Here is a 15,718-nt window from a genome sequence, read left to right as displayed (position 1 = left end):
GCAATTTGGGGTGCAGTGCCTTGCTCAGGGTCCAGGCAAATGAACCAGCACCTCTCCATCCACTGGTCAAATTGCCAAACTCTGTCCATGCCGGGATTTGAACCGGCGACCCTCTGGTACCCAAGCAAAGTCCCTATGAACTGAGTCACTGCCACCCCTGATTTGATAATCCACATTCTTATGTTATCCCTTGTTGGTTATCGATTGGAGAGAGTGTAGAGAATTCAACATAAATGAGATAAGGTACCTTGTTTGCAGACATCATCAAAGTCTAATGATCAACACATTTTAATTGTTGGGAAAATGCAACAAATCAGCTATCAGAGATTCACTCGACACAACAGGAAACTCAAAAGCTTCTAGCAGTTGATGTGCACCTCTTGCTCAGGTGCCATCTTCCACCAAAGTCAATTTTTAATTAGTGGTACAATGCCAATTTAGTTTTTGAATAAAGCCACCCAAAATCTCTTGATGCTGCTGTATCTAATTTGGTTGAGGTAGCAAGCTGTGCCTGGCCAGAACAAAAAGTGTTTGTCACCTAATTGCACCCTCCGCGAGGTAGAACCGAAAAACTAAAGTGATCCAGCCAAAGACAGCTTTGTTTAATTAAGGACTCAACTAATGAGACACAAGGATCAGACTTCAGCTCTGTTCACACATTTCACAGAGTTAATGAGAGGGAAAAACAGGACATCAGTTCCAGGAAGAGAACAGCATCATGGACAAGACAAAGGGACAGGTTTATTGTATCTGTCTCTGGTGTTCTCATTTAAAACATAGATATCTGACATTTATAGTCAGAACAGATGTCACTGTGTTTCTGTAACTGCTGCACAGGGATGGCTGTTTTCTGGGAATCTATTCTAGTGGAAACAAGCTATGATGAGTTCAGTGACCCCTAACGACAGGAGACCATCCTACTACAGAGACTAGAACAACACAACTCTCACATTAAAAGAGCTGCATGTTGGTTTAAATCCTACTCTAAGTTCCTCAAGGTTTAGTGCTGGAACCAAATCTTTTCTCCTCAGCCTGATTTATACTTCTGTGTCGAATCGACAGCGTAGCCGCTGTAATTTGAAAGATACTAAAATAAGAGTCTTCCAATGAGAGGCACAGCTGACTTGATTGACAGGCGGGAACACTGTAGCTGTTGGCTAGGAGGCTCAAAGCCCGCCTCTTTACATCACAATCGCTCGACAGCAGCAATATGGCTCCTGAAATAGCGCTTCAGAAACAGATGGGTGACGCCACAGATACTAGGTTCATTATTTATACAATCTATGAGTCGTGCACATGAACATTGTCAGCTACCGACAGGGGAGCTCTCCAGCACCAAACAAGGAGCAACAAAGGGGAAATACAGCAAACATGAAGAAGACTTTGAGAGGCACAAGCCAATGCACCAACCATAGGCTGTAAATAAAAATGGACAGCGTTGCTCCGCCTCTTCCCGTTGTACAGTTCTGAAGCCAAAAAATCCCGCTCCTGGGTGCCGCCATTGTGCAGCCAGAGCCTGTGAAGCCTTTGTAATAAGCTCCGCCCTACAGCGTAACGTCACAAGACGCTGTGGGCCCTTTGAAGTTTCGTTCTACGGCGACTGTGAATCAAAGGAAACCAGGAAGTAGAACCCCGTTTTTTAAACTCTAATAACTAACGAAAAAGAAACTTTTCAGAAAAAAGAGGCCTTGGACACAAAACAGTCAAATACTATCTACATATAACCACAGCATACGGATGTGAGAAACATTCGTACAACGTGTATTTATTTTTTAAAGTTTGACTGCTCCCCCATTCAAATGAATGGGGGAGACGGATTTTTTTACCTATGCTGCAGCCAGCCACCAGGGGGCAGTCACACTGCTGAAAGCCTCACCACCAGGGCCGTATCCGGCATGCTTGGCACCAACAGGTTCAGATTTATTGTATATAAAATGGTGCAGTGACCAATAAAATCAAAATTAAATAAATTCAAGGCAAGGCAAGGCAGCTTTATTTGTATAGCGCATTTCATACACAAGGGCAACTCAATGTGCTTTACATTAAAACATTAAAACATTGGAAACATTCAGACAGGCATAAAAGAACATAATAAAAATGAAAAATATAATTAAACAGAAAAGAAAAGGAAAATTAGAAATATGTTAAAAATTACATTGAAATTTTAATTTAAAGTGAGTTAAAATGAGCTAAGATAGGAAGGCAGTGGCAAATAAAAAAAGTCTTAGTCTTTGATTTAAAAGAGGTGAGAGTTGGAGCAGACCTGCAGCTTTCAGGGAGTGTGTTCCAGATATGTGGTGCATAATGACTAAACGCTGCTTCACCATGTTTCATTCTGACTCTAGGGACTGAAAGCAGACCAGTACCTGATGACCTCAGAGGTTGAGGTGGTTCATACAGTAGTAGCAGATCAGCAATGTATTTTGGGCCTAAACCATTCAGTGCTTTATAAACCATCAGCAGGATTTTAAAGTCTATTCTCTGACAGACAGGAAGCCAGTGTAGAGATCTAAGAACTGGAGTGATGTGGTCTACTTTTTGGTCCTTGTTAGGACTCGAGCAGCAGCATTCTGTATGAGCTGCAGCCGTCTGATGGATATTTTTAAAGAGTCCTGTAAAGACCCCGTTACAGTAGTCTAGTCTGCTAAAGATAAATGCATGGACGAGTTTTTCTGCATCCTGCTGAGACATAAGTCCTTTAATCCTTGATATATTCTTAATGTGATAGTAGGCGGACTTTGTATTCACAGAATAAAAGCTCTTCTGCAAAAATGCGTCTTGAGTAATGAACTAAAACAACTGACTCTGCAGGTCTGGTCGGGACCTGGGAACAGCCAGTAGAGCACTGCCAGAGAGTCTTAGACTGCGTCCTGGCTCATACAGGGATACAAGCTCAGAGATAAAGGGCTTGTCTTCATAAAAAGTCAAGTTAGAGGTGTTTTGGATCCATCAAAGTTTAAGAGCAGAGATCTAAACAAAAGGGCAGACAAAGGGGGGTGAGTAGAGGAAGACAGTAAAATACAAGCCGTGGGAGGAGAGAGTGACCTGATTGTAAGAAAAATGAGATAATACTTTAAAAAACAAACAAAGGAGGTAAAAAATAAATCCATGGATGAGTTAGAAGAAAGAAAAGAAACAAAAAAAGGGGGAGGAGGACGAGGTAGACACTTAAGAGCTGAATCAATAACGGTGAGACGGATGACGGGAAGAAAAGTCAGCAAGAAAAAAGTGTGAGACAAAAGAAGACAGAGAGAAAAAGAGGGATTGGAGGTGGTGTTTGTCTTGTCATTACAGGGAGAGCGAGGTAGTCAGTGAGGACAGGGAGCAGCAGAGCTGTGTGTGATCTAAGTTTAATCTGAGGACAGGTTGCTATTTAAAGGGCAGTCTGGAGGAGAAGATACAGATGAGCACAGACGCTGGTTTGCAATTACATGTGACCTGATATTTGAGAAGGCACTATAGAGGCAGCATTGTGAGTACTTCCCCTGATTCTCACTCCACTTTTAGTCCTCGCTGCCTGCTCTTTGCAGCTCTCTCGCTGACTCTGACTCTCTGCATTGTGCGGAACTGAAAAGAAGCTATTACCTGAGAAAAACCAGGACCTTTTAAGTTAGCAGGTTTGCTGTAGATATTTCCGACCAGTTTTTTTTTTTCTCATGCCCTTTCTCATGTCCATTATACCTGTTTTTTCTTGGCCAAAATGTCCTCAGTTGCATCACCCGATTTGAATAGCTGCTACTGCCTCGTAGGGCAGAGGATTTTAGCGTGTCTTTGCACCCAAGAGGAGCAATAACCCCACAGTTAGTGTCTCTCTCAAAAACTCCACCAACATCTTAATACTCCCTGAATTAAATCACTGAACTTCATGCCAATGACTTCTAGTCATTGACACAGCATCACTTGTTGACTTTGAGGAGAGAAATGTATTTGTATTTATTAGTTTATTTGACAGGGGCCATGCAAAGCAAAAACTGTCAAGCCAGAGTTAGCTTTAAGCTAATTTTCATCTGTGGTCCCTGGGCAGGAAGATGTAAACAAATGTACAATAAAAATGATTAAAAAAAAAACATACTAGCATTTAAAACAATACATAGGCTACTCAACACAGTCCATCACTAATAACAACACATTTAAAATTGCATTTTATTGTCTCTAGTTTGATGCATTCAGAGGATTAACTCAGTGATCACATAATTGTTTTTCCTTGAGCCATAATTTCAGTGTATTTTTAAAAACACTGAGGCTTGTACAGTCTCTAATATGAGTCGGGATTGAGTTCCATATTCCTGCTGCAGACTGTCCAAATGCAGTCTTCCTAAGTTTAGCTGAACAGTCTCCTCTTGCTGATGCCTTGGTCTCCCTAAGATTGTTCCTGCAGAGTAACACACATTGTTTAAGTGGTGGTGGGGCCTGATCATGAATTAATATATACATCAGACACATATCTGCATAACAAAGAAAACTATCAAGGGTCGTTAAGTTATATTTTGTAATGATTTTACAGTGGTGGTAGTTCCTTGGTTTTTTATCTAGAGTTTTCTGGAATGAGCAGCCTTTTTGTGCATGAGAGAGAGAGGGATACCACAGCACATCCGCCTTCGATCAATTAATATATGAATCAATCAGTGAAGTATAAATATCAAAATCATGTCTCTTAGGTGTTTTGGACTTCAGCTGTGTCTGGTCTTGTCTTTGCTGGTCATCCAGGTCTCTATAAATTCAAGGTATGCTTCAAGTCCAGTGACCTAACTGGTTTCGCCCATAGATTGAATAAATAATGGATGTAGTAACCATTTCTGAAGCGCTGTTTTGAGGCCAATCATCGGCCATCAACCTAACTGCTGTCGAGTGAGTGTGAAGTAAAGAGGCGGACTTTGAGCCTCCTAGCCCCGCCTCACAATCAAGTCAGCTGTGCCTCTCATAATGGAAAACTCGTAATGAAGTAAATATCTTCATCCACGTTAGGAAAAAAATTCCCTCCCCGTACAGTGTGTGCAGATAGAGAAATGAGCTATCCAGACTACACTAGTTTTTTGTACCAGGATGTAAACATGTTTATTTCTGCTGTAAAGATCGTCTTCTTTGAATTGGTGTGTATGTGGTTTCCGGTACTTCCTGAGCCAGCCTCAAGCGGATCCTCGTTGAACTGCAGTTTTTAACACTTCCACATTGGACTTAAACTTTTAGACCAGAGGTTGCTGCTTGGCATGTCTCAGCCCTGGGAAAAACACCTATTGAAGATAGACAAAGAGGACAAACTAAGCAACCAGTTTATCTTCTTTATTTGTAAATCCAATTTAAGAAGAAGTGTGAAAACAATCTGAGTGTCTCTTTCTGTGAAATAAGAATATTAGAAAAATAAGTAAATGCCACAGAAATGTTTGAAATCCTTTATTCACAAGGCCAAACCTTTGAGGTTACCTTGTCTCCATCGCTGCCTTACCTGTGCGTCCCCAGTGCCATTTTCTCTTAACTTTACCATTACTAACACAATCAGTTATCTCTCTCTGACAGTCTCATGCTCTCTCTTTCTCTCTATCCTTTCATCCTTTCACCTCTCTGTCTTTGGCGATATACTTTCAATCCTGATGTCACACCACACAAGTGTTGGAAACAGCCATGAAGGTGAAGGAGAAAGGGCTGTGCTCTATCTAAAATATCAATGATAAACCAGCAAGACAAGCATGACTTACACTCCTGTTTTTGATGGCTGTTCTTAAAGCTGGTGTGTGTGTTGTGATCAAAGTGTGGACATAAAGGACTTTTAACAGGGCTGTAAAATGAGTCTTTGGTCTGGACTCACTATCTTCTCTTTCTCTCACAGCACCACGGGCATCAGTCTGCCTCGGCCGTACTACATGGCTGACGAGGACGATGAACGACCCTTCATCTGCTCCCTTCCAGTGGACAATGGTATCATGTCCTGCACCGACGTCCCCGCCCGCCGTGAGGGAGGCAGGACATGCTGCCTGGACAAAGACGACGTGCTGTACCGCCAGTCTTTGGGCCTGAGCCCCGAGCCTCTGGCCAACGGCAGCGTGAGCGTCACAGGACTGTGTGTCAACTGGAACCGGTACTACACCAGGTGTCACACGGGACTACGCAACCCACACAAAGGAGCCATCAACTTTGACAACATCGCTTACGCCTGGATCGTCATCTTCCAGGTGGGCACAGCGATAAACTCAGGAACAAAGGAGCAGACTAGAAAGATATATCCACTCCAGGTTTTTTGTATACATATTTTAAAAGTCTGAAGTGTAATATTACATCACAGCTTTTGAGGCACTTTACTGCACTCAGACAGAAAGGACTCAATGTTTCCCTTTGTCGCTCATCTTTATGCTCAGTTAGGTTTAATGATTGCAGGCTGAAGCTGTGAACCATCTCTTTCTTCTCATCTATATTTCCTGCCAGGATGCATACACTCATATTTACTGAAATGTTGCATGCATTCCTTCACCAGGACTGTTTCAATGCTCAGAAAAGACTCCTGTAACCTTCTCTCTCTGCCTGCAGGTGATCACTCTGGAGGGCTGGGTGGAGATCATGTACTATGTGATGGATGCTCATTCCTTCTACAACTTCATCTACTTCATTCTGCTTATTATTGTAAGTCCAAATGCATGTCAGTATCACCCTAATGCAGTGTTTATAAGAATACATGTACGTTGACCTGCAAGAAAAACCTCTTTTGGTCTCTTAAAGGTGCAGTGTGTGATGTTTAGTGACATTTAGCAGAACTGACTTGGTAAAAATGGAATATAATAATTATAAAGATGTTTAAATTAGTGTAAAATCACCTGAATATAACAATCATGTTGTTTTTGTAAGCTAAGAATGAGACTTTGATATCTACATAGGAGCAGGTCCCCTGCTACAGATGCTGCCATCTTGCACCGTAATGTTTGTACAGTGGCACAGGATGGACAAACTAGTGACATACACGAGAGTATATGTTATGAGAGTGGTTGTTATTGTGGGCTAAATACTATATGTTGACAGATGTTTTGATGGTAGAAAATTGACAAACCATAGATTGTACTGATCATGCATTTTTGTCCTTGAAGGCCACCGTAGTTTTACAAACAGGAGGGGTGAGCAGGGGAGCGTTTCAATGTAGAATCTGACCACTACATATCTCTAAATGTTCCCTTTTTTGCACACTGCACCTTTAAGATTTCAAACATGCTTGGAATCATAAATGTGTGTGTAGGCTCTTATGAGTATTGACACACACACACACACACACACACACACACACACACACACACACACACACACACACACACACACGTTCCCCTCAGTTTATTTTCTGCCCCTTGAGAGCATGCGTGTGAGAGTGAAAGTTTTATCATGATGCGGTGCCAGTTCCAACCTCAACCCAGAGGCTGCTTGTGCTTTTATGACACTTGTAATTGCCCGCCTTCAGGTCCAGACACCAGCTCTCCCTCTCTATTCCTCCCTTCTTTTCTTCTTTTCTTCCATGACATCTGTCCATTTCCTTAAATCTGTCAATCTGCCCTCTATCAATCCTTGACCCGGATAATGCTTCCCTCCCTCATCCCTCCTTCAAACCCTCTGTGTCTCCTTCCTTTCTTCCTCTCTCTCTATCCTATAATCTCCACCTCCTCCTATCTCCCTTCATCCCTTCTCTCCATGCGTTCATTCATCTCTCTCTATCTCGTGCTGAGCTCTATACTGAGCATCACTCATGCATCTGTCACTCTATTCATTATTCTCAGTCTCTCATAAACTTACAGACTGACAGTAATAAGGGTCTTAATTATCAGAGGGTGGTTTCTATCAGAACTCAAACTACTCTCAGTGAAGTTATTGCTAACACATCTGAAAGTGTGAGGCCTGTTTGGGTAGTTTTATGCTCAAATATTCACTTTGAATAATATGCAACCAGTTCTAACCAGAGCAGAGCTTCAGCCTCTTCTTCTGATTCTGAATAATTTTGCTAACATGTTGTCAGGCGCGGACCCAGAGAGGTGGCCAGGGTCCGCCTTGAAATGTGATTGCCCACCTGTGATTGGCTATCTGCCATGTCAGAGGCGGGACTTGTTTTAAAAATACTTATTTACAGTAGGAGGGTTGGGTCATGATTTTCAAATGCTCAAATATTCATTCATTTCTTAAAAATCAAAGAGTTAATTTGAATATTATCTCATTTTAAGAGTACAATTTCCAACCCCATTCACAAGTGCCTGGTTGTAATATGGTATTCACACCAGAGGGTGACTAAAGAGCGTCTTAAAGCTGTTTGCTAACCGCGTTAAGTGACAAGAGAAGACGAATGCTGACTGCATTAAATAGCAAAAGAAGAAGAAAACATTCGTGACAGTCACTGGAAATGCTCACCATGGTGCGAGAATCAGAAACAGAGATCATTGTAAAAATGTAAACGTACACGGCATGGTGCTGCATCAGAAACGACAGCATGAAGGTCGAGACAGGTGCAACGTTAACAGGACAATAATAATTATTGTTGTGCGAGTTGCCGTTGCATCAGTTTAACTTTTCAAACCTACTGTCAGAGGGCTGGACCCAACAAAAACAGAGTCAAAGACCCACATCAATAACATTATGATTCTATGATTGAATTCTCATTTGATATACATAAAATCACACCACATAAGTTCCCGGTATTTGGTGTTGATTTTTATTTTGGGGGGGGGGCTCGGTTATGAATAATTGCTGAGTAGATACCAGTGATTATGGAATAGTATTTTGGCTTGAAATGCCCATCCCTATTACTTAGTTTTAGAATCAGAATCAGAATCAGCTTTATTGGCCAGGTATGCTTGAACACACAAGGAATTTGACTTTAGTAAACTGTGCTCTCTTTGTGGCAAGGCATAAGAATAAGAATAAGACCTACAATAAAAAATAAAATAAAAATATAATAACAATAACATTAGCTATAAATACAAAAGAACAACAACAACAAGTAGGCATGACTAATATGTACAGGCTAAAATAATATGATAAAGTGCAGTGGTGAGTTGCAGAGGTAGTTTTTACATTATGAAAATAGTAGTTAAATAATACAAAAAATAGAAATATGGAATTCTGCTTGTAGAATTGTTGCATTGTATATCTACATGTATATTTACAGAGAGTATTGGTCCAACAGGTATGACACTGTTATGGTTTAGTGTTCATCAGAGTGACAGCCTGGGGGAAGAAACTGTTCTTATGGCGGGTAGTTTTGGCGCACAGTGATCTGTAGCGCCTGCCAGAGGGGAGGAGTTTGAAGAATTTGTGTCCAGGGTGTGAGGGGTCAACGGTGATGCTACCTGCCCGTTTCCTGGCCCGGGACCAGTACAAGTCCTGGATGGGGGGCAGGTCGACACCGATGATTTTTTCTGCAGTCCTTATAGTCCGTTGCAGTCTGTGTTTGTCTAGTTTGGTTGCAGATCAAAACTAGACAGTGATGGAGGTGTTTTAGTGACTTTCTCTGCATTTAAATGGAGCACATTTTGTTTGTTTGTGCTCAGACTACTGTGACTGGTTACATACACTTCATTTTGAGTCCTTAAAGAGTTAAGCTAAGGTTTGACTTGTTGATATTCTGTAATGTTACTTAGTTAAATTAAAAACAAACACAGGATTATGCAATGTTTTACATGAGCATGTTGTGCAAGTCAAGGTCAAAGTTTATTTAGCACATTTTAAACTAACTGCTGTGCCGTACAAGCTTAAAACACAATATCAATAAAAACAAATACTAGTTATAAAGAATACATTTTAAAAACACAATAGATAACACAACAAAATAGCCACAAGAAATAAAAGCAAAATAAAATGTTGAGATGTGTCTCTCAACAGGTATTGAAAGCCGATGCAAAGAGGTGTTACGTATGACAAGTGGAGACTGAAATAATAAATAATTGGTAATGGTTTGTCTGTTTGCACACACACTAAATGCTACCCTACAGTAGTCAGTACCCCAGTTGAAAAAGTCTGGATGCTAATGTAGGGCTAGGCTACATTTGCATGTTTGTGCAATCACTGGGAGGTGTCAATCCACATGAGATCATAAACTCCTGTCCAGTCTTAGAAAAATGTCCACAAGAAGAATGTTCAGTATTTTTCAATCCAGGGTTTCCGTGTCTGTTTATTTTTAGTCAGATGTTCCAGATGCTTCATGAGGCTGTTAACGTTTATCCTTACATGACATTTTACTTTCTGAGCCAGGCTTTTAAAGAACGTCTGAAGCTTTCCCTTTTAAATAATACTTTGACACATAATGGAGCTGCAGCGATATCAGGCTACGCCGTCATAATCTACAGAGTCTAATGACAGGTGAAATCATTCCTTATCCCTGACTGAACTCATATATAAGCCCTCTTTTACTTCCAATTTTACCCAGGAAGAGAACAAAGACTTTGAATCTATTTCTGACTAGACTGAGCAGCAGTGCCTCAAAATCATAGCTGCCATTCTACTTATCCTCCAGTCGTTGTAAAACTTTCTTGTTTATGTGACAACATCTTGTGCATTCAAACACATTATCCCCTGCATAAAGTTTATAATATTGCCCCCACTACAGATGCTCTGGGATATAATGGATTCCTTTGATGTGAGACATCACTGAGGAGAGGTGGAGAGAGAAGGACAGGGAGGGAGGAAATTACTGCTGCATGGTGGACAGTAAGAGATGGAGTAAGGATGATGAAATGAGAGGGAAAATGTGAGGGAGAGAAATTTTAGGGAAGGATGGTGTGTGAGCTTCAGAGTGAGGGTGGAGGAAAGGGAAGAAGTAGAGGAAGGAATGGTAGGATGCATCGATGAGGAGAAGATTCAGAAAGTGATGATGATGGACTGGAGCGCGGGCATGAAATCAGAGAGCGGATTGGAGGAGGATGGGGGGAAAGGAACATGACCACATGTCGCTCCCTCTCTTTGATCCTAAATGAAATATTATTAATTAGGGTGAATCCCAGCAGGCCCTGCAGGCTCACATGAAAGGAGCAGTCAGTGACACAGCAGCAGGTTAACCAGTAGAGTTATACATCTCCTACAGTTACATGCTACTTTATACATACTGTACATTCACATCTCAGAAACACACTGAACTTTATGTCACATAGCCAACAGGACAAGGTGAAATCATGAACTCAATAAATGTACTGGACTTCTTTCTGCAGGTTGATTTGATATGAGGGGTCAAATATGGTTGTCCTCAGTGTTGCTCTTGAGTTTAGAATTAATAACCATTGTTATGATGTTTTGACCAATCAGAATCAAGTATTTAACACAGTACAGGTATCTACACTGAACAAAAAAATATTATAATAATAATAATAATAATATAACTACTACTACTACCACTAATACTACTAATAATGATAATAATAATAATAATTATTATTATTATTATGATTATTATTATTATTATTATTATTATTATTGTTATTATTATTTTTTATTATTATTAATTTTTTTTTTATTATTAATAATATTAATCTACCACTACTCCTACTACTTAGAAGAAGAAGAAGAAGAAGAAGAAGAAGAAGAAGAAGAAGAAGAAGAAGAAGAAGAAGAAGAAGAAGAAGAAGAAGAAGAAGAAGAAGAAGAAGAAGAAGAAGAAGAAGAGTATTATTATTAGTAGTAGTAGTAGTAGTAGTAGTAGTACTGGTAATAAATACTACTAAGTTATACTGCTACTACTGCAACTACAATTTATAATAATAATATAGAGTATTAGACAAAAACTTTAAAATAGCTTTCTTTCTGCTTCCCCTCCTCCCTTCATTTCCTCCTACTTTGCTGAGTTACCACCGCTCTCTCTCCTTCAGAGTTCTCTCACACTCATTGAAGACAGGAGGAGGGCCTTACTTTGAACGCCAATTCTACAAACAGCAACTGACAAATCCTCCGTACGCTTCCTTAGAGTTGAACATTTGGCTTTGTGAGATGTTGATGTCGGAATGTTGTGTTAGCATTAATCTGAAACCCCAGATTAGCCTGAGGCGGGTCGGTTTTGCAGGAGAAGAAAGTGTGCACCGTGCTTGGTGAAGTCTCTCATTACCACTGGTGTTATAAGACTTAAGGGTTGATATACTACATCTGTTTGCTAATGCTTGCCTTCATGGTATAAATCTTCCCCTAATCAAACCATCAGCTTGAACTAACTCTCAGATTTGGATTCAAATTAATTAAATTGCTAGAATTTAAACAGCGATGCCCTCTTATGTCTCTCTACTAAAGCAGGAATTTGTGAAACATTATCTAAATGAGGGAGCGAATCTCTCCCTCATAATGAATCTCAAGATGAATGTGTTTTTCATCAAGCTTAAAGTATCATAGCAGGATTTCCTTCCCCTGCAGTCGTTGCATATCTGTCGTCTCTCCCCACAGAGACGAGATTTGACAGCCAGGCTCTTGTCGGCTTTGTTACGACACGTTTCAAGGCTTGTCTCACAAACAGACTTAGAAGAGCAAAGTGATTTTTATTCACATGTGGAAGTTCTGTTCAAACCCCATGCTTGTCAGCGTCTCAACAGCAGACGGATGAGTAGACTTTTAATTATGTTTGCTTTAATACCGCACGACACTGAGCATGGAGAGACACAGAAGAGAGCGAGTGACAGAGACAGACAGAGAGAGAGAGAGAGAGAAGGAAGGAAGGAGAGAGGGAGGGAAAAGGAGAGGTTTAGGTTAGATGCTTTGGCAATTTCTCACACATAACACTCACACACATTAAGTGTGTTGAATTGAATTGAGAGAGATTGAGGTGGAGTGGGATGAAGAGAGTGCATGGAAGAGGAGTGGATGATGATGAGAGAGACGGAGAGAGTGTGACAGATGGAGAGACAGATGATAAAAGGGAGATAAGGATGGAGGGAGTTTGAGAGATGTTGTATACTGATTAGCATCATGTAGATCAGTTTAGAGGAAAGGACTCGGAGGAATTAAAGGCTTTCCGTGGAAAATATCGCAGCCCTGTGGAATTAACATTGTCATGCGGAAATGCCAAACTCAACCCGTGTTGATGCGAAGGTAAACAATGTAATGAGCCTTCTGATCTGACTCAGTGTAAGCCTCCCAACAACAGTCCCTGTCCTCATTTAGACCTGGAATTAGCATGCAGCCGATATGTCAAGGAGGATGCAGACAGCTGATCATCGATCTCATTTCAGTCCTCCACCTGTTGCTGTGTCCATGTATTAGATGGTAAAACCACTAATAGGGTTTAATAGGGTACATCTGTGAACTCTGTCACCTTTTAAACGCTGCTCAATGCACACAACAAACAAACAATTGAAAAGACAGGACTCAGTCTGAGTTTAATCCACCATGAGCAGAGCACTTTGCAGCATTTAGCAAGTTACAGTGGTAAGGACAAACTTCCTTTAACAGGCAGAAACCTCCAGCAGGACCAGACTCATGTTAGACACACATCTGCTGAGACACTAAGAAGCCAGAAATGGAGAAACAGGTGACAATGCTAGGAATGTGGCAGTAAGAACTGGGAAACTGGGGGACCCAGTTTAGTCTGTATGGATTACTCCCTTTGAAACACGAAGTCCAGCCAATTTGAGGCCCCACCAGTTTTTCCTTTCACATATGTACCTCACAGCAGGATATTTTCAGTGCTCATCACACTCTCACAAATTGAAATACTCTGTTCTTTTTAAGCCACTTCCTCACATAGAATTTTCCAGACTAAGACCTGCTGTTTTTACACATCGGCTAACCCTATAGTGTGAACCTCTCACCGGAGGGCTGGGAATGGAAGTCAGTGTTACGTCCAAGACAAAGACTTCTTGAAAACAGTACAACTTCTATTCAAAGTGCAACCCCCCGGGGGCTTTCAGGAGTGCAGTGCAGGTGTGAAAGGGACTTCAGCTACAAATATAATAATAGGATTAAATGTAAACCTTTTCTACTGGATACACAACACTTTGAAATATCCCTTTAATATCTGAGTAATATAGTTTACAGACTTCTAGTTAGCATTCACCACTTGCTTTAATAACGTGTAGACTAGGGATGACAACAATTAAACGAGTATCCATTAATTGATTAAGAATTTACTCAAACACATATTTTGTTTAGATTTTGAAAAATTTACATCGCTAGTGTGTATTTAAATTTTATAGTTCGACTCTTGTTCCATCTGTTGACATAAAGAAAGCGGGGCTTATGACCTGCACTGCAGCTAGTCAGTAGGGGGAGCTCTAAATCTTTTGGCTTTACAGTCAGTGACTGGCATCCATTTGAATATACAGTCCATGATCACAGCACACAGCAGCTTTTTGGCAGTGTTGTGATGTTTGCAGACATAAAGTATGGTGAAGTTTAGGATGCACACATCAATTTGATGCAAAAAGGCCATAAATTAAATAAAAACTCAACTTTCACAAATACACTTCTCACTCAATGGTTTTTAATTATCTTAACTATTTTCAACATTGTAGTTTAATACTGAAGACATCAAAACTATGAAATAATCTGGTTTCACCATAATCTTGATTACAACAGTAGTCAAATAGGGCTATCCATTGTGTACTAACCCTACCTCTGAACAACACAACTGATGGTCTCAAACACATTAAGAAGGCAAGTCATTGTGCAAATGAACTCTTGACAAGGCTCATGTTCATTAGAAACCAGTCCAGGAGACCACTTCATGAAGCAGACTGAGAGAATACCAAGAGCGTGCAAAGCTGTCATGAAGGAAAAAGGGGGCTACTTAACAGAATCTAAAATATAAAACATATTCTGCTTTGTTGTTTCTTAATTAAATAATTCCATATATGTTCTTTCATAGTTGTGATGCCTTCAGTATTAATCTACAGTGTTTCAAATAATTAAAATAAATACAAACCCTTGAATGAGAAGGTGTTTCCAAAACTTTGACTGGTAGTGTATGCAACTGACTTTTTAGTCACTGTGTTAAGATTAATTGTGTTTTTATTTATGTCCTCTTTGTGTCAAAGTCTCTGAATCTAAATATGCACTGATGCAGTCTACTGTCACTGTTCTCTATGACGGGTATTCTTCGTGTGCAGCTGTTGCATTGAAAAAGGTTTTACTCAATCTAATTTGACAGCAAATGATCACATTAGTTGTTCCCCTGTTTGAAAAGTATTCTCACTGTGCATACAAAACTCCTTGAGCAGCTTAATAGTTACTTTATTGACGTTAGTATTCCTCATGAGGACATACCTCCTGCTAACGTTGGTTTATGTGTGTGTGTTTAAAGAAAAGAGCTGCAACATTAACGCCAATGGGGTGCGTTTATGTTCATCTGAATAATAGATGTCGAATGCTTAGTTTTGACACTTGGTTCAGATTAAGTTGGATTATTTTGGTTGATTTGATTTGACTACCTGTTGGAGAAGGAGACTGGGTTGATGTGTGCCTAAGTAAGTGAAATGTGCTCTAAAACCTGAAACATGGTGGCTGTAAAGCTCTGTAGATCTGCTGTAACCCCCTCTAGGACTTATAAATCACACCTCAGATGGATTAGTGTAGCTTGAATATTTGTCAAATTAACTCTCAATAGAAAATAGTGGGCTGGTTTCTCTTCCCCTCCCTCGCACGTCACCAGCATCCTTTCACTGGGATCTATTGCAAACACTAAAACCACACACACACACATGCACACACATCCAGAGCCTCACACTAATCTAATTGTATTTCAGTAGCTCCAGCAGAGTGTGAGCATAAATATTTTATGGGATCAGCCAGGGTG

At 40.4% G+C, this 15,718-nt stretch overlaps 1 protein-coding gene across 1 annotated transcript in view; it reads left to right on the top strand.

Moving 5' to 3' along the window:
• The window catches only part of cacna1ia (calcium voltage-gated channel subunit alpha1 Ia), a 427,222-nt gene that overhangs the window by 248,259 nt on the left and 163,245 nt on the right, over window positions 1-15,718 (top strand). Inside the window, exons 8-9 of the mRNA XM_034687815.1 lie at window positions 5,825-6,167; window positions 6,520-6,612. Of these exons, the coding sequence (XP_034543706.1) occupies window positions 5,825-6,167; window positions 6,520-6,612 (436 nt within the window). The remainder of the gene's footprint in view (window positions 1-5,824; window positions 6,168-6,519; window positions 6,613-15,718) is intronic.

This window comes from Notolabrus celidotus, chromosome 7 (genome assembly GCF_009762535.1).
Source record: "Notolabrus celidotus isolate fNotCel1 chromosome 7, fNotCel1.pri, whole genome shotgun sequence".
NCBI lineage: Eukaryota > Metazoa > Chordata > Actinopteri > Labriformes > Labridae > Notolabrus > Notolabrus celidotus.
Note: the sequence above shows the minus strand (reverse complement) of the source record. Positions and strands in the feature narration are given on the sequence as shown.